Source organism: Vitis vinifera, chromosome 16 (assembly GCF_030704535.1).
Source record: "Vitis vinifera cultivar Pinot Noir 40024 chromosome 16, ASM3070453v1".
NCBI lineage: Eukaryota > Viridiplantae > Streptophyta > Magnoliopsida > Vitales > Vitaceae > Vitis > Vitis vinifera.
Genome location: NC_081820.1, coordinates 25247559 through 25271206, shown reverse-complemented (window position 1 = coordinate 25271206; position 23648 = coordinate 25247559). Strand labels below are relative to the sequence as shown.

The 23648-nt window shown below is 34.1% G+C and overlaps 2 protein-coding genes and 1 pseudogene across 2 annotated transcripts; 1 reads left to right on the top strand and 2 right to left on the bottom strand.

Annotated features, from left to right (window-relative positions):
* The first annotated feature begins 4449 nt into the window (after positions 1 to 4449).
* LOC132255329 (uncharacterized) lies at positions 4450 to 17381 on the top strand (annotated as a pseudogene).
* Positions 17382 to 20920: 3539 nt separating this feature from the next.
* LOC132252728 (rust resistance kinase Lr10-like) lies at positions 20921 to 22959 on the bottom strand. The gene is made up of 3 exons (XM_059733828.1): positions 22645 to 22959; positions 22237 to 22266; positions 20921 to 22107 (listed from the first exon to the last, which is right to left on the bottom strand). The coding sequence occupies exons 1-3, from the start codon at positions 22784 to 22786 to the stop codon at positions 20993 to 20995; spliced, it is 1287 nt and encodes a 428-aa protein (XP_059589811.1). The 5' UTR covers positions 22787 to 22959; the 3' UTR covers positions 20921 to 20992.
* LOC132255328 (putative RING-H2 finger protein ATL21A) lies at positions 22837 to 23602 on the bottom strand. The gene is made up of 2 exons (XM_059743427.1): positions 22960 to 23602; positions 22837 to 22895 (listed from the first exon to the last, which is right to left on the bottom strand). The coding sequence occupies exons 1-2, from the start codon at positions 23600 to 23602 to the stop codon at positions 22837 to 22839; spliced, it is 702 nt and encodes a 233-aa protein (XP_059599410.1).
* Positions 23603 to 23648: the final 46 nt, after the last annotated feature.

Here is a 23648-nt window from a genome sequence, read left to right as displayed (position 1 = left end):
TTGTTGGGCAGAATGATTAGAGAATGAAAAATGATTAAGAAATTTGGACAACAATAGAGCAAGTAAGAAAAATTCAGATCTGAAATGAAGCATGAAATAGACTAAGAATGATAATTAGTTCATTTGTAGCCCTTGTAAGAAGATAACTAAGTCTCCAAGTGTATTATTACTTTCCTTGTTCAAAATGGTACACGAGAACTTGTTTCCCCAAATCCAAAGCACAATCTTCTTAGGTGTAAGTGGATTTTTCACATTAAGCATTTACCTGATGGTTCTGTTGACAAGTACAAAGCTCATCTTGTCACTAAAAGATTTCAGCAATGACCGGGCATTGATTGTCATGATGTTTTCAGTCCTGTTGTCAAACCCACCATTATACATCTTGTTCTTAGTATTACAATCAGCCATGCTTGGTTTCTATACTAACTTGATGTTAATAATGCTTTTCTTCAAGGCCACTTGTTTGAAGATGTTTTCATGGCTTAACCATTGGGATTCATTGATTGTGATCATCCTAATTATGTGTGCAAACTTTAAAAAGCTATCTATGGTCTCAAGCAAGCACTACATGCTTAGTATCATGAGCTCCACTAGTTTCTTCTCACCTCTAGCTTCACTAACTCTCATACTTACACTTGACTATTTGTCCTCAACACTAGTGGTGTCATGGTTTATCTCCTTGTTTATGTTGATAATGTTATCATAACAAGTGACAGTGATGGTGTTGTGTAAAAGTTCATCCTAATCTTGCCCAACAATTCTCCCTTAAGGATCTCGAGTCTCTTTCTTATTTTCTTAGCATTAAAGTCACACACCATCGTCATGGATTATTTCTTTCTCAACATCAATATATTGGCGATCTCTTAGCTCACACTCACATGTCAAATGCTAAACCAAGCGCCACACCACTTACTACATCTCCAACTCTTGAACTCTATACCGGTACCGCCCTCTCTAATCCAACAGAGTATCATACTATTATTGGCAATATTCAGTATATTTCTCACTCGACCTTAAATCGCTTTTACAATGAGTAAACCCTCACAATTTATGCATCACCCTACTAGTGCTTATTAAACTATTGTCAGACACCTTTTTTGGTACCTTTGTGGCACATATGATCATGGTTTGGTTCTTTATCGCAACTCTCCTTTTCTTTTCATGCTAAAGATAATTTTACTTCTATAAGTGCTTACATCGTTTACATTGGTCATAATCCTATCTCATGGAGTTCTAAGAAGTAAAGAATTGTTGCACACTCTTCTATTAAAGTGGAATATCGTTTTGTTGCATATACATCTACAGAATTACATTGGGTATGTTCACTTCTTATTGAACTTAGTGCTTATGTTCTACAAGTGTCTATGATCTATTGCAATAATGTTGATACTATTCATCTCAACTCCAATATGATCTTTCATTCCTGCATGAAACATATTGAATTGGATTATCACTTTATTCATGAACAAGTTCAAAGTGATGCTCTCTGTGTGGCTCATGTTTACTCCAAAGATCAATTAGTTGATGCGCTCACCAAGCCTCTTCCACATGCATGATTTCTCACTCTTCAAGCCAAGATTCAACGCTCCTCCTAGAGCCCCATCTTGTGGAGGCATAATAGAGAAACTAAATAATTTAAATATTAGTTTATCCTTAATTTAACTATTAATATTTATCTATTAATTATTAGTTTGAATTAGAGTAAAATATAAAGTTTGAATTAGAGTAGAAGTGTACTATTAGTTTGAATTAGAGTAGAAGATAGAATTTGAATTATAGTAAAATTGAAATGTATTTATATATAAATATTCCACATTATCAATGAGAATGTAAGTGTGGATCCCGCATTTCGACTCATGTGTTTCCCACTCGATGGCAAACTCGATTTATTATTTGAAAAATGATTTTTATTGTTTTAGAAAAATGACTTGGAGTCACCACTTATTTTTGTTTTATTTTAAAGGGTAAACAAAATAAGAAAGAAAAACTCTAAGTCCGACTCCTTATTTTGGAAAAGATGGTCTGTGAAAAACCGGATTGGGTTTGGGGGTCAAGTTATTATTCGGAAAGGTACGGTAAAGACCGTAGCACCCCTCTAAGCCCCTAAAGTCGGGTCTCTACTAATGAGATGAAACAATAATGATAATGGATGAGTAAATCAACGAATACCCGGAATAAATCATGCACACGTGGGTATCAGAACATGCATAGACACTGATCAAAGTGAAAGTGGGTACATACTTGGGTAACGAGCCACCATGCGCTATCAAGAGAGAGAGTTAGTGCACAATTAAGGAATGATAGCATGCATGTCAGGGAGCAGGATAAATCAATCATGTATGATAATCAAATCAATCAATCAGTCAATCAATTATAAAATTATTTATGTGGGCCCCCACCAATGCTCGATTTATTTTAGCATGAATTAATTTCATAAATTCCATTAATTGGAATTACAAAATTAAAATCTTGCTTATTTTAAAACAAGGGGGATGTAGAAATTGTTTGCCAGAAGGAAAGATGACAACAAAGTTTTACTAAAAATGGGACTCTTGGGTGATCCTAAAAATTCTAAGGATGAAATATGGAGAAATTGGAATTATTTGAAAACCTGAAATCGAGAAAGTATTTACCAAAACGAGGTATAGGGAAACTGCTTTCAAAATCAAGGGATGATGAACTAGGTTGATAGCTCATGGCATAAGAAAAGGAAAAAAATTGCATGCCAAAGGTGGCCATGCAACTGGAAGCATGCAGTGGTGAGCTTAGGGAGGAATGATGCTGGCAGAGATGTGGGCTCCATCTCTTGAATCTGATCTATCATCTTCTCTCCTTTGTCCATGTCACTACCACTGTCACCAAACCATAGGCCTTCTAATCACGTGATGACTCCACTGTAGACTGTTTGATGCATTCTTATATAAACTCTTAAAACACCTTTTGAGCTACAATCAATGGAGCCTCGTCTCGGCACATACATTTGAGTATTATTTCGGGAATCTGAGTGATAAACCCCTAAATTTCAGCATCCCCTGAGTCCTTGGTTAGCAAAGCTTCCAACTCCTGTGCAGCAATTTGGTACTTATCCAATGCATCTCCAATATTCAACAAGGGTTTAGAGATGCACTCCACGGATGTTCTGTGGTAAAAGCAGCAGGCAATGATAGTGCAGCAACTCCCAATCCTTTTCCAACATTAGAGGCCTCCATTGGATGAACTTCAAGGGTAGGAGCCATTGACGAAAATGAAACAGAGTTAAGTTTAGAGCCATGAGGAGAAACACCATCCATCACTCCAATGCGTGCAGAAGGGCCACTAAGGAATTGGGCAGAACTGGGATCCATATCCTCAAGAATTAGATCCAAGAGCTGAGTAGCACTCGATCCAGTGGCCCCAGTCCCAGTAGAGTAGAAGCCTAGGCTAAGCTGTCTTGATGATGAAGCATAAGCACGAGACAAACCAGAACTGCCAGGAGCCACCAGATGCAGCATGTGATCCAGCAGGAACTGCATTTGAGCTCTGTCCAGATTGATTTTGCCAGAGAAACCAAACGAAATCCTCATAAACCCGCTGTTGGGAATGGGACAAATGACCAGGTCTGGGGTGGAGGGCGTGGGTATGAAGGTTAGTTGGGTTACCTGTGGTGGATACATGTGGAAATGAGCAAGGGATGATGGTATAACTATGGGCTCGATGAGTATATGGAATAAGAAATGGGTATGGTTACTTAATTGGGTGGGTATGAGAGATATAGATGGATGAAGGTGATGAGCATGACGGCGGGATAGGATGAAGAAGAGTGTGAGAGGAGCGACAGATGACCATGCACGGGAGGATTGACGTTAAATAGAGAACGAGTGGCGAGAGAGAGAGAGAGACACGGGTTAGTGCTCTTACTCAAGGGTGGCATGGGTGATGGGAGCAGGGTGTTTGGGATGGGTAAGGTAAGTTGTAGATGAGCCCAAGACTGAGGGAAGTGGGTCGCTGCAGCATTTGGAGATGGTAGTAGCCATCCCGTGCATGAGTTTCTAGACTCGGATAGGTAGTGCTCATTGCTTACATCCTCTTTGGGAGATGATAGCGATTTCAGGGTTGACGGGATATCATTGGAAGCATCAAGAGTCTCTTTCCATGCTCCCAACATCTGATTCATTGTATCTTTGCATTATGATTTCCACAGAAACCCTAACATGTAACAGAGACAAGACGCAGAGGTAGAAATCCTCATAAATGTATGAGTCAAACATAACAGGCGTTCCAGCAGCTTTCTTGTCCTGTGGGCCATGGCATGGCAACCTCTTCCTCATCCACATGCTTATCTTGATTATTTATTATAAGTGCCATTGATGGCTCAGCAGATAAGTGCAAGGTGTACCATCTCTTGGCCAAAGGAACGCCAATACAGAATATGACTACGCTCGTCCAGAAGCCGGCGTGACTTTGGGTCATATGGGATTTCCTTGTTGGTCTTGGATCGGTTTCATTGGAGGGTGCAACCAAGGGAATCTGACCGGCGACTTTGACGGCCTGGTTAGATTAGGACCACTGGATATGAAAGTTGAGAGATGCGTAGAGACGGACGGCGAAGGGAGGATGACAGGGTTTAGAAAGAATGAGAAGGGCAAATGTGGTGGTGAAGCAAGTTACGGGCAGTGGGTATGGAGGATGGGAAGGTGATAGTGAGAGAAAAGGCATGTGGGGGGTATGATCAATGGGTTTAGAAAATGGTTGTGAAGAAATGATGCAGTGGATATGACGAAGAAATGAAAGTGTTAGATTCGGCATTTCAGGTGGGCATCTGGATATGGAAATGGGGTACTGGCTCACGATGCTAGAGGTTGGTTGTATACCAGAGCAAGGATTCCAAATTGCCTCAATGCTGCCACTGTGCACGAAACCTAGCCGGATAGCAAACACTGTATACGTATATTTTCAATGATGGCTCACTGCAGCAATAATATCCCAATGCCAATTAACTCTCATACAACGATTTTGGCATATATTAAACAGATCCTAACGCCCGTTCTACAATCCTTGGAACGACGTGTTACAGCATGCAAGAGAAATGGGAGATCCTGGGGGAATAAACTGGCTAGCGAAGTCCATGGGTCATATTGGACTTGCACTCAATGTGATTCATTAACGGGGACTGTAAGACCATGAATCTTATACACCCAATACTTATGGTATCAAGTCGAGCCTGTCATCCATGGCGTTTCGACCCTGGCAGCTTATTCATAAAGTTCCACACTATCTCAAACTTCCAGCGTTGCGTCCTTGTCATTATGCTTCCAAAAAACGGGATAAAGTGCACGACTGCGCTAGATCTCATATACGGAATCGTCCTCAAGCATGACCCATCATCGAAACGCCTTTCAATTATCTGAGAAAACTTGATTAATATATTCTGCGTTACCTTCAGCAACATTAGCAATCACATTCATTGTCTAGGAGGATAACTAGTTGCTCTTCGTGGTGAGTTCGGTGTCGTTTGAGCTTCTCCATCACATCAAAGGATAGCTAGCCAAAAGGGAAATGATACCATAGATGATGAAGGAGTGGCACAGACAGATGAAGCAGTCAAGAGGTATCCTTAGAAGCCCTCTGCGGATGACATTTTAAGGGCTTTGTGATACTCTGAAGCATAGATACTCAGTTATGACCTCCAATCCTGATATAGAACACTCAAAACAGGCTCAATCTACTCAACATGCTCTTCGGGCACTCCATAGAAACTAAGCACCTGTAATCGCAGCTCCCACTCCTTGGATTTGCGTTCTCAGATTGGAGATGCACCAGTCAAAACACGTCGCGAACAGACACCAAAACAGAGAAAAAATAGAGAGGAAAATTGATAGAACCAAACAAAGATGGGTGAGATGGGAGTTGGTTAAGCAAGACCTGGTCTCATAATTCATCCACAGGCTTACCAACTAGTGGGGGAAGAAATGGATTTAAAGAGAAATGATAAGAAGAAGACCTTGAGATACCACGCGGATAAAACTGGTCCAGATTCACATCATTTCTCTCAAAATGAACCCAGAAAAAAATATATGAACATGTAGTCATAGCGAATCCAATGAAAACATAAAAATCAACAAGAGCAACCACATGATATCCACATGCAAATTGCTAAATAACACCCAGCTAGGAATAAAGGAGAGCAAATAACAAAAGAATAATGGAGATAAATGAGTAGCATACCTGGAAAATGCTCTTTCGAGGTTCTATCCTCTAAACTATCAGAAGAAAACCTTATCTACTCCTCCGTAGGTATAGTATCCGCTTCCCCCTCAACGAAACTTGCTCCTCAAGCTCTCTCCCTCTCTCTCTCAAGTCGCTCTCTGTTTTTTTCCTCACTCCCTGAAAAGATACAATGCTTCAGAAAACTCTCTCAAAAGCTCTTGGAGTCCTCCCCTTCTCATTGTTCTTCCAAAAACCAACCAAAAGCCCTCTTGAAAAGATCTTACTCTCCTCTCAATAACTCTCAAGAATGGCTGCCCAAAAGCACCTCCTCTAGCTCCCTCTCCTAGCTCCCGAAAACTCCCCCCTCCTAATCACAGCCCAGCCTCCTCAAAAAGCCATCTGCTCTCTGCCAACCTCGTCTTTTCTTTCTCTACCAGATTTGCCCCTCTAACAATATCTCCAGAAACAACTACCTCCAAGCACCACTACTCTCCAGCCTCCCATTTCTCTCTCATACGCGTCTCATAACGGCTGCAGAATCCCCTTCCAGCATAACGGCTTGTCGCTTCCTTTTCAGAATCTTCTTTATAGATGTCGTATCCTCATTGGTCCTCCAAGCTACTAGCCTGGTTCCCTAGCAGCCATCCACGAGTGGACAAGCGGTTCATTGAGGGGCCTCCATTTGGTAAGAAAGTGACCTACAGAAACGCTAAAAAGTGAGGCCCCAAAATGGGGGTCTACAGTAAGGCAATAATTTCCAAAATTCTCTTTAATTAATTAAAAAAAAAATCATTAGAATTGATGATTTTTTATCTTGACTTTACTATACGACAAGAGTTTAAACATTTCTAATTCAAATTTGATGATTTAAACATTGTTATTTCCATTTTCAATGAAGGATTGAATTAATATAATTTATGGAATTTTAGTTTGTTAAGAATCGGATAGATCATGAGGGAAAAATAATGAGGTATTGTAGACCCCCCTTTAGAGTGATTTTATTTTATGATTTTTCTTCTTCTGACCACCTGGGGATTGAGGCTGATGGGGGCGGTGAGATTAGACGGAATGCAGCGGATAGCAGTGGAGCCGAGGATGGCTTGCTGAGGAAGACACAAACAGAGGAAAAGAAAAAGAGATATCTGGGGGCTTTTCGGGAGATGGTAAAGGGAGACATACCGAGGAAACGAGCAGGAAAGTGGAATAACTCAGGTATGGATTCTGAAAACCGGATTCATTAATTAATTAATTTATTTGTTTGTTTTTGATGCCATGTTATGATAGTTTCTATGCATGAGGATTTTCATTTTTGATGTCTGAACATGCATATTGTGGATCCTTGTAATTTATTTATTTTTTCTGGAATCTGAGCTTACTTTCACCCACTCTGTGCTTGATTCTTAATTTCTCTTCTGAGCTCATTGATTGATATATGGAGCGAGGCTGGTACGGGTCCATTTTTCTCCTATTATTTGTGCTCTGTTTCGCTGTTTTCCCCTGTTCTTGAAATGGGTATTGGGGCCTGGAAACGCGGAAATCTTAGATATTGTTCATGTCAGCAAAGAGGGTGCATTTCCCATGCTCTCGACTTATCAGAGAAGGAGTTTGTCCGAAGCATTATATTGCCATGGCGAGGGTGTTTACGCTGTTTCTCTTGGCTCTTCTTGCCATTTCCATGCTTCACACCATTGTATTAGCTTCGCATGGCCATGGCAGTCACCACTACGACCAAAAGAACTATGGTCCGGGGAGTCTGAAGAGCTTCCAATGCCCGTCACAGTGCTCGAAGAGGTGCAGCAAGACACAGCACTACAAACCTTGCACGTTCTTCTGTTAGAAGTGCTACCAAAAAAAGTGCCTGTGCATTCCCCAGGGTATTATAGTAATAAAGTCGTTTTCCCAGGCTACAACAATTGAAGGCCAAGGAAGGAGGACCAAAATGCCCCTGGTTGTTACCTTATTTACCCTTCTCACCCATTTTAAGTTGGCCCATTTGCTTGCTTTAATTTTTAAGTAATTTTCATGTTTCCAGCTTAAGTAATTTAATTTTTAAAGCCCTAATTTCTTGGTAAATCTTCTAAATCCCAATTTCTAAATCCTATTTTCAAAACTTACATCTTCAAGCAATCCTTCAAAAATCCCATGTCTTAATTTAATTTTTCAATCCTAAAAACTATAGAATTCGTTTAAATCTTATTTTCATCAATTAGAATTATAATCCCGTATCTATTTAGTTATTTAAAGTTTAATCCTTCAAAAATTCCATGTTTTAATTTAATCTTTTAAATCCTAAAAACTCTACAATTCAACTAAATCTTATTTTCATTAATTGGAATTATATAATTATTTAAAGTCTAATATTTCAAAAATTCCATGTTTTAATTTAAATTTTCAATCCTAGAAATTCTACAATTCGTTTAAATTTCATTTTCATCAATTAGAATCATCATCCCATATTTATTTAAAGTCCAATCTTTCAAAAATCTCAATTTAACTTTCAACCTTAGAAATTCTATCATTCGCCTAAATGTTATTTTCGTTAACTAGTATTCTTATCTCCTATCTTTTTATTCATTTAAGGTCCAACTCTTCAAAAATTCAACGTCCTAATTTAATTTTCAATCTTAAAATTCCACTACTCCTTTTCTATTCGTTTAAAATATTGTTTCCGTTAAGTAGCATTATTATTCCATATTATCTATTTATTCTAATCGTTAAAATTTAATTCATCAGAATCCGACTTCCAAATCTAATTCTCAATCTCAAAAACTCCACCGTCCATATATCACTGTTTAATGATTATTTTCGTTATTATTATTATCCTATTCATTTATTTATTTACTTATTCATATATTTAAAATCTCATCTCCAAATAATTTCTCAAAATTTCAATCTCTAAATTCAAATCTCCAATCTCTAAAATTCTATTTTTCGCAATTATTTACCTAATCTTTATAATTTCACCATTATTATTATTCCATTCATTTATTTATTCACTCATTCATTTATTAAAATTTTGTCTTTAAATAATTCTTCAAAATCCCGATTCCCAAATTTAGTTCTCCGAAATTCCAATTCCTTTCAAATTTAATTTCTAAAATTCTCATTCTTGTATTTAATTTCAAAATTCCAATTTTCAAATAAACTTTAAAACTCCAATTTTCTAGTGATCTTCGAGATTCTAATTTTTCAATTAAATTTCAAAAATCTAATTTTCTCTCAAATAGCTTTAATTCCGCTCTGGTTTTCAAATGATCTTCTGCTCCTCTTGGTTTTACATAAGCAAGAATAATGAATTTTCATAATTCCAAAATAATGGAATTTGTGAGATCAATTCATGCAAGATCAATCGGGCTTTGGTGGGGGCCCAACATACGTGATTTCCTTATGATTGATTGATTGTTTGTTTGATTTAATTGCCATACATGATCGATTTTATTCTGCTCTATGACATGCTCGAAATTATTCCTTAATTGTGCGCTAACCTCACTTCTTGATAGCGCTTTATGGATCACTGCCCAAGTATGCATCCACACTCGCTCGGGTCATTTTCTGTATGCATGTTTAGATTCTCACATGTGCATGATCACTTTGAGTATTCATTGATTCCCTCATCAATTGTCATGATTGCTTCATTTTATTAGTAGAGACCCGACTTTAGAGACTTAAAGGGGTGCTACGGTCTTTACCGTACCTTCCCGATAAGTAACCTGACCCCCGAACCCGATCCGGTTTTTCACAGACCGCCTTTTCCAAAATAAGGAGTCACACTTAGGGTTTTTCTTTCTTATTTTGTTTACCCTTTCAAAAATAAAACAAAAATAAGTGGCGACTCCAAGTCAGTTTTTTTTTAATCAAATAAAAAAATCAATTTTTCAAATAAAAATCGAGCTCGCCATCGAGTGGGAAACGCATGAGCTCGAAATGCGGGGTCCACAGGTATGCAATAGAAGAATTATGGTTTCAATTTTGAAATTTTTTGGATTGATTTTAGATTAATTTCTTATTCAAATTAAATTATTTGTATATTGTCTTGTTTTATTTTTAAGTAATAATCCATCAAAAATAAATAAATATCTAAATTTTCTTAAGAAATTGAAAAAAAAAATGAAAAGAGAACCTATTTGAATCATATGATTCATATTATTTTTTCTTAATAACATATTTACTAATTTACATAAAGTTGTCCATAATTTTCAAAAATAGATTTAATCTTGTTATAAGTAATCAACAACTATCTTTTTGTCAAAAACAATTACCAAATATGGTTCTAAGTTTGAAAATTTGTTTTCAAAAACAATCCTCAAGCAAATTCTTAGGTCCATTTGGCTATGTTTTTTAAAACTTGTTTTTAAAATAGCAAACAAAAACAGTTTTTTTTTTTTAATTTTTAAAAAGCAAGAGCATTTGGCAAATGCATTTCATAAAAAACTTGTTTGAATGAAAGAATTTGTATTGTTTTTAAAGACAATGTCTTACTTTTATTGTATAAGAATTTTATAAATTTAGTTTATATTAATGTAAAATCAAATTCAAGTTACGTTTCATTTAAAAAAAATAAAAAATAAATTTACAACTATATATAAGTTAAAGATAAATAATTTTTTTTAATTATGAAATAATTTTTTTATTCTAGTGAAACAAAAATTACTATTTTAGTATTTATTTTTAATACAAATCAAATATGTCCTTTAATTTTATTTTTTTTCCATTTGGCCATGATTTTTTAAAAATTGTTTTTTAAGTTAAAGAACATAAAACAATTTTTTAATGTTTTATAAAATAAGGTATTTGTCAAGTTGTTTATAAAAAAAATGCTTTAAAAATAAAAATAAAACCAATTTGTTTGGATAAGTTGTTTTTAAAAATAAATTTTCTATTTTGATTTTATAAAAATATTATAAATTCAATTTATATAACATTAATTAAATTTAATTGAAGTCTTATTGAAAATAAAAATAATTTTGTATTACAAAGAAATTCAAAAGAAATATTTTTTAGTAAAACATGAATAGTATATATTATAATAAAATCATCAATTATATTTTTAATAAAAAATATACTATTTTATTATATGTTAGAAACATAAGAATATTAACATATTTTTGTAAAAAAAAATGTGCCGTAAAAATAAATAATAATAATTTAAAAATAATAATTGTCAATAGTATTTTATTTAAAATGAATAATGAATAAAGTTTAACTTTTTAACATGTGAGTCAAGTTTTATTACATGCATACATTTAGTACTCAATTTCTACAATTAATTGGATCAATTTTTTTATTGCAAATTATTCTTAAAAGTTAAAGGATTTGTTAAAAAAATTAAATTATTAATTATGTTTTACTTAATTTATAATTTATTTACCTAGGAAAAAAAAATTTTAAATAGTTGTATGTATAGAAGAAATATTAAAGTCATGACTCATTATACATCAATTTTATTCTTCCTTTTTTTTTTTTTTTGCTTTGATGACTAAATGATCTATTTTTGAGTTCCAAACTAAGCACCTGTAATCGCAGCTCCCGCTCCTTGGATTTGCGTTCTCAGATTGGAGATGCACCAGTCAAAACACACCGCGAACAGACACCAAAACAGAGAAAAAATAGAGAGGAAAATTGATAGAACCAAACAAAGATGGGTGAGATGGGAGTTGGTTAAGCAAGACCTGGTCTCATAATTCATCCACAGGCTTACCAACTAGTGGGGGAAGAAATGGATTTAAAGAGAAATGATAAGAAGAAGACCTTGAGATACCACGCGGACAAAACTGGTCCAGATTCACATCATTTCTCTCAAAATGAACCCAGAAAAAAATATATGAACATGTAGTCATAGCGAATCCAATGAAAACATAGAAATCAACAAGAGCAACCACATGATATCCACACGCAAACTGCTAAATAACACCCAGCTAGGAACAGAGGGGAGCGAATAACAGAAGAATAATGGAGATAAATGAGTAGCATACCTGGAAAATGCTCTTTCGAGGTTCTATCCTCTAAACTAGCAGAAGAAAACCTTATCTACTCCTCCGTAGGTACAGCACCCCCTCAACGAAACTTGCCTCTCAAGCTCTCTCCCTCTCTCTCTCAAGTCGCTCTCTGTTGTTTTCCTCACTCCCTGAAAAGATACAATGCTTCAGAAAACTCTCTCAAAAGCTCTTGGAGTCCTCCCCCCCCCTCCCCCTTCTCACTGTTCTTCCAAAAACCAACCAAAAGCCCTCTTGAAAAGATCTTACTCTCCTCTCAATAACTCTCCAGAATGGCCGCCCAAAAGCACCTCCTCTAGCTCCCTCTCCTAGCTCCCGAAAACTCCCCCCTCCTAATCACAGCCCAGCCTCCCCAAAAAGCCATCTGCTCTCTGCCAACCTCGTCTTTTCTTTCTCTACCAGATTTGCCCCTCTAACAATATCTCCAGAAACAGCTACCTCCAAGCACCACTACTCTGCAGCCTCCCCTTTCTCTCTCATACGCGTCTCATAACGGCCTGCAGAATCCCCTTCCAGCATAACGGCTTGTAGCTTCCTTTTCAGAATCTTCTTTACAGATGTCGTATCCTCATTGGTCCTCCAAGCTACTAGCCTGATTCCCTAGCAGCCATCCACGAGTCGACAAGTGGCTCATTAAGGGGCCTCCATCTGGTAAGAAAGTGACCTACAGAAACGCTAAAAAGTGAGGGCCCAAAATGGGGGTCCACAGTAAGGCAATAATTTCCAAAATTCTCTTTAATTAATTAAAAAAAAAATCATTAGAATTGATGATTTTTTATCTTCACTTTACTATACGACAAGAGTTTAAACATTTCTAATTCAAATTTGATGATTTAAACATTGTTATTTCCATTTTCAATGAAGGATTGAATTAATATAATTTATGGAATTTTAGTTTGTTAAGAACCGGATAGATTATGAGGGAAAAATAATGAGGTATGCAATAGAAGAATTATGGTTTCATTTTTGAAATTTTTTGGATTGATTTTAGATTAATTTCTTATTCAAATTAAATTATTTGTATATTGTCTTGTTTTATTCTTAAGTAATAATCCATCAAAAATAAATAAATATCTAAATTTTCTTAAGAAATTGAAAAAAAAAAAAAACATGAAAAGAGAACCTATTTGAATCATATGATTCATATTATTTTTTCTTAATAACATATTTACTAATTTACATAAAGTTGTCCATAATTTTCAAAAATAGATTTAATTTTGTTATAAGTTATCAACAACTATCTTTTTGTCAAAAACAATTACCAAATATGGTTCTAAGTTTGAAAATTTGTTTTCAAAAACAACCCTCAAGCAAATTCTTAGGTCCATTTGGCTATGTTTTTTAAAACTTGTTTGAATGAAAGAATTTGTATTATTTTTAAAGACAATGTCTTACTTTTATTGTATAAGAATTTTATAAATTTAGTTTATATTAATGTAAAATCAAATTCAAGTTAAGTTTCATTTAAAAAAAATAAAAATTAAATTTACAACTATATATAAGTTAAAGATAAATAATTTTTTTTAATTATGAAATAATTTTTTTATTCTAGTGAAACAAAAATTACTATTTTAGTATTTATTTTTAATACAAATCAAATATGTCCTTTAATTTTATTTTTTTTCCATTTGGCCATGATTTTTTAAAAATTGTTTTTTAAGTTAAAGAACATAAAACAATTTTTTAATGTTTTATAAAATAAGGTATTTGTCAAGTTGTTTATAAAAAAAATACTTTAAAAATAAAAATAAAACCAATTTGTTTGGATAAGTTGTTTTTAAAAATAAATTTTCTATTTTGATTTTATAAAAATATTATAAATTCAATTTATATAACATTAATTAAATTTAATTGAAGTCTTATCGAAAATAAAATTAATTTTGTATTACAAAGAAATTCAAAAGAAATATTTTTTAGTAAAACATGAATAGCATATATTATAATAAAATCATCAATTATATTTTTAATAAAAAATATACTATTTTATTATATGTTAGAAACATAAGAATATTAACATATTTTTGTAAAAAAAAAAAAATTTTTGCTGTAAAAATAAATAATAATAATTTAAAAATAATAATTGTCAATAGTATTTTATTTAAAATGAATAATGAATAAAGTTTAACTTTTTAACATGTAAATGAGTCAAGTTTTATTACATGCATACATTTAGTACTCAATTTCTACAATTAATTGGATCAAATTTTTTTATTGCAAATTATTCTTAAAAGTTAAAGGATTTGTTAAAAAAATTAAATTATTAATTATGTTTTACTTAATTTATAATTTATTTACCTAGTAAAAATTTTTTTTAAATAGTTGTACGTATAGAAGAAATATTAAAGTCATGACTCATTATACATCAATTTTATTCTTTTTTTTTTTTTTTGCTTTGATGACTAAATGATCTATTTTTGAGTTCCAAATTATTTTTAAAAAAAATTAAATTCAATAAAAACTATCACTTGATTTGAAGTTTATTTTTCTAGTGGAAAAATTTATAAAAATATAGTTATGTGTAGAAAAGAAATAATAGAGTCATTATAAACTAATTTTTATCCATGAAATTATGGTATTAATAAAGTATTGTTAATAAATCCAACCTATTAAATTTTATTTAATTTTAAGTTCATTTACTTAGTGAAAAAAAAAAAATCATAACATAATGATTCTATATAGAAGAGAAATATTAAAGTTGTCTTAAATTAATTTTTATTCATAATAGAAGAGAAATATTAGAGTTCTTATAAATTAATTTTTATTCATAACATTCTAATATTAATTGGGTCACTATTTAAGTTTTAAATTATTTTTAAAATTTTCTAAATTCATTAATGAATTTAACACATTAAGTGTTGTTTAATTTGGAATTCATTTATCTAATGAAAAAAATCAAAAATAATAATTCTATATAAAAGAAAAATAATAGTTATTTTAAACTCATTTTATTGGTAAATTTTTTATATTAATTGAATCAGTATTTAAGTTTTAAGTTGTTATATATAGTTACTATCTATTTCACTTTATTTTTAAAAAATTAAAAATAGAAAAACAATATCAATGTTATGAATTTTTAAAAATTATTTTCTATTTTTAAATCACTCGTCAGATGGGCTCTTATTTTCTTATAAATTACCATATTGAATTTTTGGGGCTTGACATGGTAACTAGAAGAAGCCAACCAAAATTAAATTTGCAACCCCTCCTAAAATATTAATCCAACAATACTCAAAAATCATTTTTGGTCAGCTCTCCCTCTTTTATGAGCTTGAAGCCTTCCACAACATCATTTCTCTCAAACTAGCCATTGGGGAAGACCGTGATAACTCTCTCTCTTCCCTCTCCCGCCCAACCCCTCCCCTCCTTCCACCTTCTTTCAAAACCCTAAGCCCTCCCCGCCAAAACATTATCCCCAACCCGCATTCTCACAAAAACCCCAACTTCGAGCCCCTCAAGAACCGTCAGATCCGCCAACTCGACGTGGGCCACCTCAACCATGCACTCTCCTCCCTTGATCTCATGACCCTGCAAAACGCCCCACCAGACCTCACCACCTACTCCATCCTCCTCAAGTCCTGCATCCGATTCCGCAACTTCCAACTCCGGAAACTCGTCCACCGGAAGCTAATTCAGTCTGGACTTGAGCTCGACTCGGTTGTGTTGAACACTCTGATCAGCTTGTACTCCAAATGTGGCGACACCGCAACCGCTAGGTTGATTTTTGAGGGAATGGAAAATAAGAGACTTGGTTTCATGGAGTGCGATGGTCTCATGTTTTGCGATTAACAGCATGGAGTTGCAAGCAATTTGGACATTTTTTTTATTTTCTCGAATTGGGTTTTTACCCAAATGAGTATTGCTTTGTGGTCATGATTCGGGCTTGTTCAATGAGTTGGGGAGATAATTTATGGGTTTGTGGTGAAAACCGGGTATTTTGAGGCTGATGTGTGTGTTGGGTGTGAATTGATTGATGTGTTCGTGAAGGGTAGTGGTGACTTGGGCTCAGGTTATAAGGTGTTCGAGAAAATGCCAGAGAGAAATTTGGGTACTTGGACTTTGATGATAACTAGATTTGCGCAATTTGGTTGTGCCAGAGATGCGATTGAATTGTTTTTGGATATGGAATTGAGTGGTCATGCACTGGATCGGTTTACATATGGTAGTGTCCTTTCTGCTAGTACAGTGTCAGGATTGTTAGCACTAGGGAAGCAATTGCATTCCCAAGTTATACGTTTGGGATTGGCTTCAGATGTTTGTGTTGGTTGTAGCTTGGTGGACATGTATGCAAAGTGTACAGCAGATGGGTCCGTGGATGATTTGAGGAAGGTATTTGATCGGATGCCTGAGCATAATGTTATGTCTTGGACCGCAATTATCACAGCATATGTGCAAATTGGAGAGTGTGATAAGGAAGCTATTGAACTTTTCTGCAAGATGATATCTGGCCGTGTACAGCCTAATCATTTCTCATTTTCAAGTGTTCTCAAGGCATGTGGAAACCTTTCTGATCCTTATAAACATGCTTTAAGGGAAATGGAGAAATTTATTAGATAATTCAAGGTGAATACAGAAGACTACCCTCGGTCCAAGGGTGCCAAGGAACTGCCTCTGGCTAAAACATTACCTTGGTACATATATGGATCTTACAGAAGCACTAACCCTTGCATCTAAACCAATCAACCACAAAGTATTACAGGACAGAGAATGAGAGTAGCTATTGCGAGGCACTACCTTCCCTCCAAGCTGATCATCATTGTCGCATTTCGTGAAGAAATTGGTACCCCAACTGGATTGTTCATATGATCCTCAACTGACATCTCCCTGGAGTATAGAGTAGGCCTGGGGGGCATTTGCAGGAGTTCAACTTCACCTTCTAGCATCTCCAATGCCTTGCTCATTGAAGGACGATCCGTGGGATTCATCTGTACACACCATAATGCAACTATGACTATCTTTCTTATATACTTGTGTTCGTCCTCAGTGGCATCTCCAATTTCCATGTCTTCTCCTTGATCTATTCGATCATAAATCCATGACGGGAAGTATGTTTGGCTTTGCTCTAGACATGTATTTGCATGCTTCCTTTTTCCCACCATTTCCATTAATAACATTCCAAAACTATACACATCAGCTTTATATGAAACACCTCCAATGTTCTTGTAGAATAACTCTGGAGCAATATATCCTAATGTTCCTCAAGCAGCAGTTAGAGACACAATGCTTTCTTCTATTGAATGTAATTTTGCAAGGCCAAAATCAGAAACTTTTGGGAGAAAGTTTGCATCAAGAAGAATGTTGTGTGGCTTGATATCAAAATGCAGAATTTGCATGTCACAACCTTGATGTAAGCAATGATGAAAATATCGGTAATCACGGATATATCGGTAACTTGATTTTACGGATATATCGGAGAAATATCGACGGATATTTTGGAAAAAAAATTTTGATAGGTAAAAAATTGATTAAAATTCATAAAAATGTAAAAAAAACCTCATAACAATATAATTAGAAGTATAATAGATAATTTAAATTTATTTTGTTGAATAATTTGATATATATATTATATGATTTGCGATATTATATGTAATTATATTATGTGGGTTAATAAAAAATATGAATTTTGTAATTACGCATTCATTATCAAGTTTCATACAAAATTTGATTTTATTAAATATAAATAATTTATATATATTAACTTGATTTCATTAAATACCAATAATTTGTATATATTATCACATAGATGTTGGGGCTCACTTTGGATCGTTCGATCACATTTTGGACCATCACCATCGAGTCATGATTTGTTTCCATTTTTTTTTTTTTATCTCTACTAAATTTTTAAAAAATCAAAAGGCCACCCATCCGAAAAGCCTTTTGCTGAAGACCCGCTTCTCTCACTCAGGCATCAAAAAGCCCTTGACTGAAGCTGCCCTCCGGACGAGAGAATCGGCCCCAATTTGCTCTTTCACTCTCAATCCTCGCAGGTTCTAATTGAATCATTTATTACCTTTTTTTTTTTGCAACCCCTGTTTGATTCCCAAGAAAATCCATCCCCCATTCAATTTCCGGGAAAATCCATCCCCCATTCGATTTCCGGGAAAATTCATCCTCGTTTGATTTCCGAGAAAATTCATCCTCGTTTGATTTCCGAGAAAATCCGTGCAAAACCCTCAAGGAAAACCAAAAAAATTGCTTTTTTTTTTTTCTCCCTGTGTTTTCTGATCTGTTCTAGGGTCGCTTTGCTTTTGTGCCATTGGATTTAAATTTCACGAACCCTAAATCCGTGATTTTTGAGCCAGGCTGAAAAACAACCTTTGCCTGCAAGTCATGATCAAATTACTAGTCAATTTCATAATCATTTCATAATTAGAGTGAAAAAATATTTTTCTTTTCTATTATTATTTATGAATGTGTAGTTAGCAAATGTTGTAATGAATGGTTCATGATGAATGGGATTTTTGTACAATAAACTATTTTTTAGGCTCACTTTTGAATTAAGGCCATACTTATCTTTTAACATAAGTCTTAAAATGTAATAAAATATTTAATAAAATTACGTTCTATTTAGGCTTAAGTCAAATTATAATTTATTTAGTTTTAAGATAAATTAAACAAATCTCATTCAAAAATTTAAGGCTTACAACATCAATTTTCCTTTTTTTTCCACTAATTTTCCTATTCAGTAATGAGATGCTCTAAAGAGCTTATTGTTTTCTTATTATTAAGAGAAAAATCATTAAAAAAAGAAAACTAATCATACAATTTACGAGGAAATTAATAAAAATTAAAATTAGAATTTGGACAACCTTACATTAATTAACTAAAGGCATCCTTTTCCAAATTGGGAAATGCAAGGAATACCAAGATTGGTTCACTATTAAAAGCAAATTCCATGAAGGTAACTAGAATGCTAATTGAAACTCACAAAAATAGAATAATTTAAAGTCACTTTATCTAAATTACTCTAAAGGTAGGCATGAAGAGAAAGATATACAATTACAAACAAAAAAGTGATCTCTCATGAGTCCAAGTTACAATCCCTTGCCTAAAAAATGATACATGCATCAATTTCTTTCCTCATGGGGCCTTAGGGACATAGGAGACTGAACTAGTCAAGTTTGAGAGGCTAAATGCCAACTGACAGTCATTGTCATAATTAGTATCCAAAAAATATGATAAGATTCATAACACAATGACTGAGATATTCCATGGAGATGACAACATGTTGCTAAAAGAATTGATTGGTACCTAATATTCCATGGAAAAAGTTGTATAAATAAGATAGAACCCGTTAAACTAGCTTGGAGGTTTAGAAATTCATAAAAATTAGTTATATTATGAACTAGCTTGGTGGCTTTAATGTCAATCAAGCAAGACAAATCCAAAAATTCAATTAATTTATCCTCTTCCTAAAATTCATAATTGAGAGGTTCATGGGTTCTTCCTTTTATCTCATCCAGCTCATTGGATATTTCAGGAAGGCAAAGGAATCAAGTCCCTCCAAGTGCAAGGACAAATCTCCATTTAGTACCAAGAAAATGAACTCAATGAGTACCCCTATATACAATGGGCCACACAAATTGAAAATAGACCCCATATACAATAGACCACATAAAGAATAAATCATAGTGATACAATGGTCACACATATATAATGGACTATATAGTTGTATGAACCACACAAATTGAAAATAGACCCTATATATGATGGACCACATAAAGAAAGAAACATAGTGAGAAATTGGTCGCATACATACAATGGACTATATGGTCCACGACCATTAGTGAGAAATAGTCGATTATAAAAATTCATAGACTTCTTGAAATGATGATGCTTATGGGGATGATTTAAAAATTTTAAAGTCTTTTTTTTTAAAAAAAAAAAAATAGACACATAGCAATAGGTTTCACATGATTCAACAATGTAGTTATATCCATCGTTGAGTTAGGAAACTTTTTAATAACAAATCCCAACTCCCAAAGAACTAATGTAAGTGGTTTTCGATAAGGAAATATGTACTTTCAACTAACACACTGAAGGTTTATTTGCAAATATTTTTAAAATTAGTTTTTATTTTTTAAAACAAAAATAATTTTCCAACCTCAAAAATACATCTAACAGATTTTAGAATAAAAATATCATGAAAACAGAGTGATTGGAGGTTTTTTTTTTTTTTTTTTTTCATTTTGCATGGTAAATTACATTCACCTATAACTAATAAAGAAAACCATATTTTAGAATTTCAAATAGAATTTTATTCCTAAAAATGATATAAAATTGTTTTTACAAATTGTTCTCAAAAAATTATTTTTCAAATTTTTTTTTGAAAATATTATCCACCATGCCTCAAATTTTCTTACGAGAACCTAATCTTGCAATTTCTTAGATCTAATTTGCAAGATGCAAAAGAATGCTGCGAGATCTTCGCAAGTAACAAGGCAACAAATGACATGAGAACAAGTCCTCCTAGCTACCTTAATAGTACTAAGCTTTTCCCAAGAAAGCAAGACATAATGACTAACGTTATTTGCTTGAGGCTAGTTTTTTAATAAGCTCCCTTATAGTTGCTTACCTAACCTCAAAGCCTACTCTCTTTGGAGAACAAGAGTCTTCCACATTTTTTATTTTTTGAGATCCATCTGCAAACTTTAATGGAAGATCTCAATTAGTGCAAGGAAAGAAACAATTAATAAAGGTGGAGCCTCAAAAGCAACCTATTTTATTAAACTATAGCATAAATAACGAGATTACATTATCACCATTTATTACAACATGATTATTACCCAAATTAAACACTCATAATAGACAACTTCTTATTCTATTTCTGATATGATTGTCAACTCTGGTTGGATAGATGTTTTACGTCTTCTAACACTTGTCCTTGTTTGTCCCATAGAGGTAAAAGGATTAGGAGGCATAACTAAATTGCCTTCTTCTCCTTCCAACATTCCAACCACAATTTTCATGGAAGGACGATCTATTGGATACCATTGGATACACCAAAGCCCTATGATGCTTAGTTTCTTTGCTATTTTAATATCACTTTCGTCCTCAATTCGGATGTGTACCTCTTGCTCTTGATCCAAATGATTATAGAGCCATTCTGGGAAGTATGCTTGACTAGTATTTTCTACTGTAGCATCAATATTCTTCCTTCCCCCTACCATTTCAATCAACAACATACCAAAACTATAAACATCTGACTTAGAAGACACATTCCCAAAATTTCTTGATAACATTTCTGGTGCAATATAACCCATGGTCCCTCTTGCTGCTGTCATAGATACTGCACTTTGCTCCTTAGAGCATAATTTGGCTAAACCAAAATCAGAAATCTTCGGATTAAAGTTATGATCAAGCAAAATATTATGAGGTTTGATATCCAAATGAAGGATTCTTTGATCACAACCTTGGTGAAGATACTCAATACCTTTAGCTATGCCAACAACAATATCTTGAAGTTTATGCCAACCTAGAGAATAATTATTGCCAAATGCTGAAAATATGAACTTGTCTAGTGACTCATTTGGTAAAAATTCATAAATCAAAGCTCGCTTATATCCATCTGCACAAAACCCGAGCAACCGAACCACGTTAACATGATGTATGGTACTCATTGTTCCTACTTCATTAATGAAATCTTCCCCGTTTCCTTTGAAATCATCAAGGATCTTTACTGCAACAAAAACTTCATTTGAGAGCTTTCCTTTATAAACAGTCCCATAACCTCCTTGACCTAGTTTGTCCTTGAAATTATTTGTGATCTTTTTAATATCAGCATAGGAGTACCTTGAGGGCTTGAGAGCTCTATAATCTTCCAAAAACTTTTGAATATTTACTCTATGCTCTCTTTTCAACTTATTAGAGCGATAGACAATAAATATTATAAAGATTCCAAAAGTGAAATGAAGGAAACCAAGGATTGCTTCTGCACATAGGGGAAAAAAAGTTTCTATAAGTAATTGAAACAAGAAAAAAAAAAAAAAAAAAAGACAAACTAAGAATCATCATCATGATGTCACCCTCATTATTGAAAAGAATATGAATAGGAAATCACCTGTAAGCACCATTTTATCCATTGGAGCACCTGTAAAAGATAGTAAACTTATTAGCTTTTTGTATTCTTTTAATTAGTAAAATCATAATAGATTGCATGACGTTGTAACATGAGTATAGTTATTTTTGGTGTATTTGGATTTCAACCTTGGCCTTTGCAGTCCTTTCTACAGGTTCGATTGTTTTAGCTAAGCCTAATTGTTGTAGCTAGCTTGTAATGAATAAATAATATTGCATGTTCAGATCCATTACTATAGTAGTTAATTTGGTTCACATCCATAAGGGTTCAATCCAATTTTATGGTACAAACAGAGAATACTATAGAAAATTTCATGTGCATATTAACATCATAGTAGGAGATAAGAAAGGGCTTGCAAGGTGAAAATGATGAAGAAGCGGGATTTAGTACCTTTTGCTGGTTTATCAATGCATTCGATTTCAGGTTCCGTGCTATTATTCTTCTTCCGTTGGCACTTGTTTCCTTTTGCTTCACAGTTTCCGCACATAGGTTTTGACCAATTCATATAAAATTCCCTTTCATGATCAAACATATAATTATCTGGGAGTGTAGCATTGAAAATCTTCTGGCAAGAGGATAAGTTCACTTCAGCGAGAGAGTAAGAGGAAGGAGCGACATAAACTGGGTTACTTGAGAGAATACTGTAAGGGATGGACCAAAGTTGATTATCAGCATATGATAGCTGATTTGTTATATCTTCAGAACAATTGATTTCAGGTTCCCTGCTATTATTCTTCTTCCGTTGGCACTTGTTTCCTTTTGCTTCACAGTTTCCGCACATAGGTTTTAACCACTTCATCCAAAATTCCCCTTCATTTATATAAAAAAATGGGAGTGTAGCATTGAAAATCTTCCGGCAAGATGATAAGTTCACTCCAGCAAGAGTGTAATAGGAAGGAGCGACATAAACTGGGTTACTCGAGAGAAAACTGCAAGGGATGGACCTAAGCTCATATATCTCTGCTTTACTTTCAGAACAATTGAAGAAGGAGAAGTCGTTTGTGTAGTATGTGAAGAAAGAGGCAGGTAAATTAAGGTTTAGAATCTGCCTTGGAAGGCAATCATCCGGGTATTGGACAAAAATCTCCTGAGAAGTGTAATTTATTTCCTTCACCCAGAGTATTACTGAAGAGGGCAGCTCTAGTATGGTCCGCTTCTCTTCTGAGCATGATAACTCAAACTCCGGATATCCACAGTGTTCTGGCTGGTGTTTTAGCCTGAACGGAAACCGGATGACTGGACCATGGTGACTGCACCTTGACGCCTTGCACTCATCATCTTGGCTCCCTCCATTAATCTCTGCAAACAATCTCATAAACAAGAAGAAGAAGAATAAAGAGATGCCCATTTTTAAGCAACTGCTTATCTCTATAGTTTTAATTTGCACTGCTTCT

Coding starts and splice junctions, on each gene's coding strand:
- LOC132252728 (XM_059733828.1), bottom strand. CDS start 22,786: ATGTTTGATCATGAAAGGGAATTTTATATGAATTGGTCAAAACCTATG. Junction 22,267..22,644: donor CATTGATAAACCAGCAAAAG/GTACTAAATCCC, acceptor TATCTTTTACAG/GTGCTCCAATGGATAAAATG. Junction 22,108..22,236: donor GGATAAAATGGTGCTTACAG/GTGATTTCCTAT, acceptor CCCTATGTGCAG/AAGCAATCCTTGGTTTCCTT.
- LOC132255328 (XM_059743427.1), bottom strand. CDS start 23,602: ATGGGCATCTCTTTATTCTTCTTCTTCTTGTTTATGAGATTGTTTGCA. Junction 22,896..22,959: donor CAGGGAACCTGAAATCAATT/GTTCTGAAGATA, acceptor CATCCCTTACAG/TATTCTCTCAAGTAACCCAG.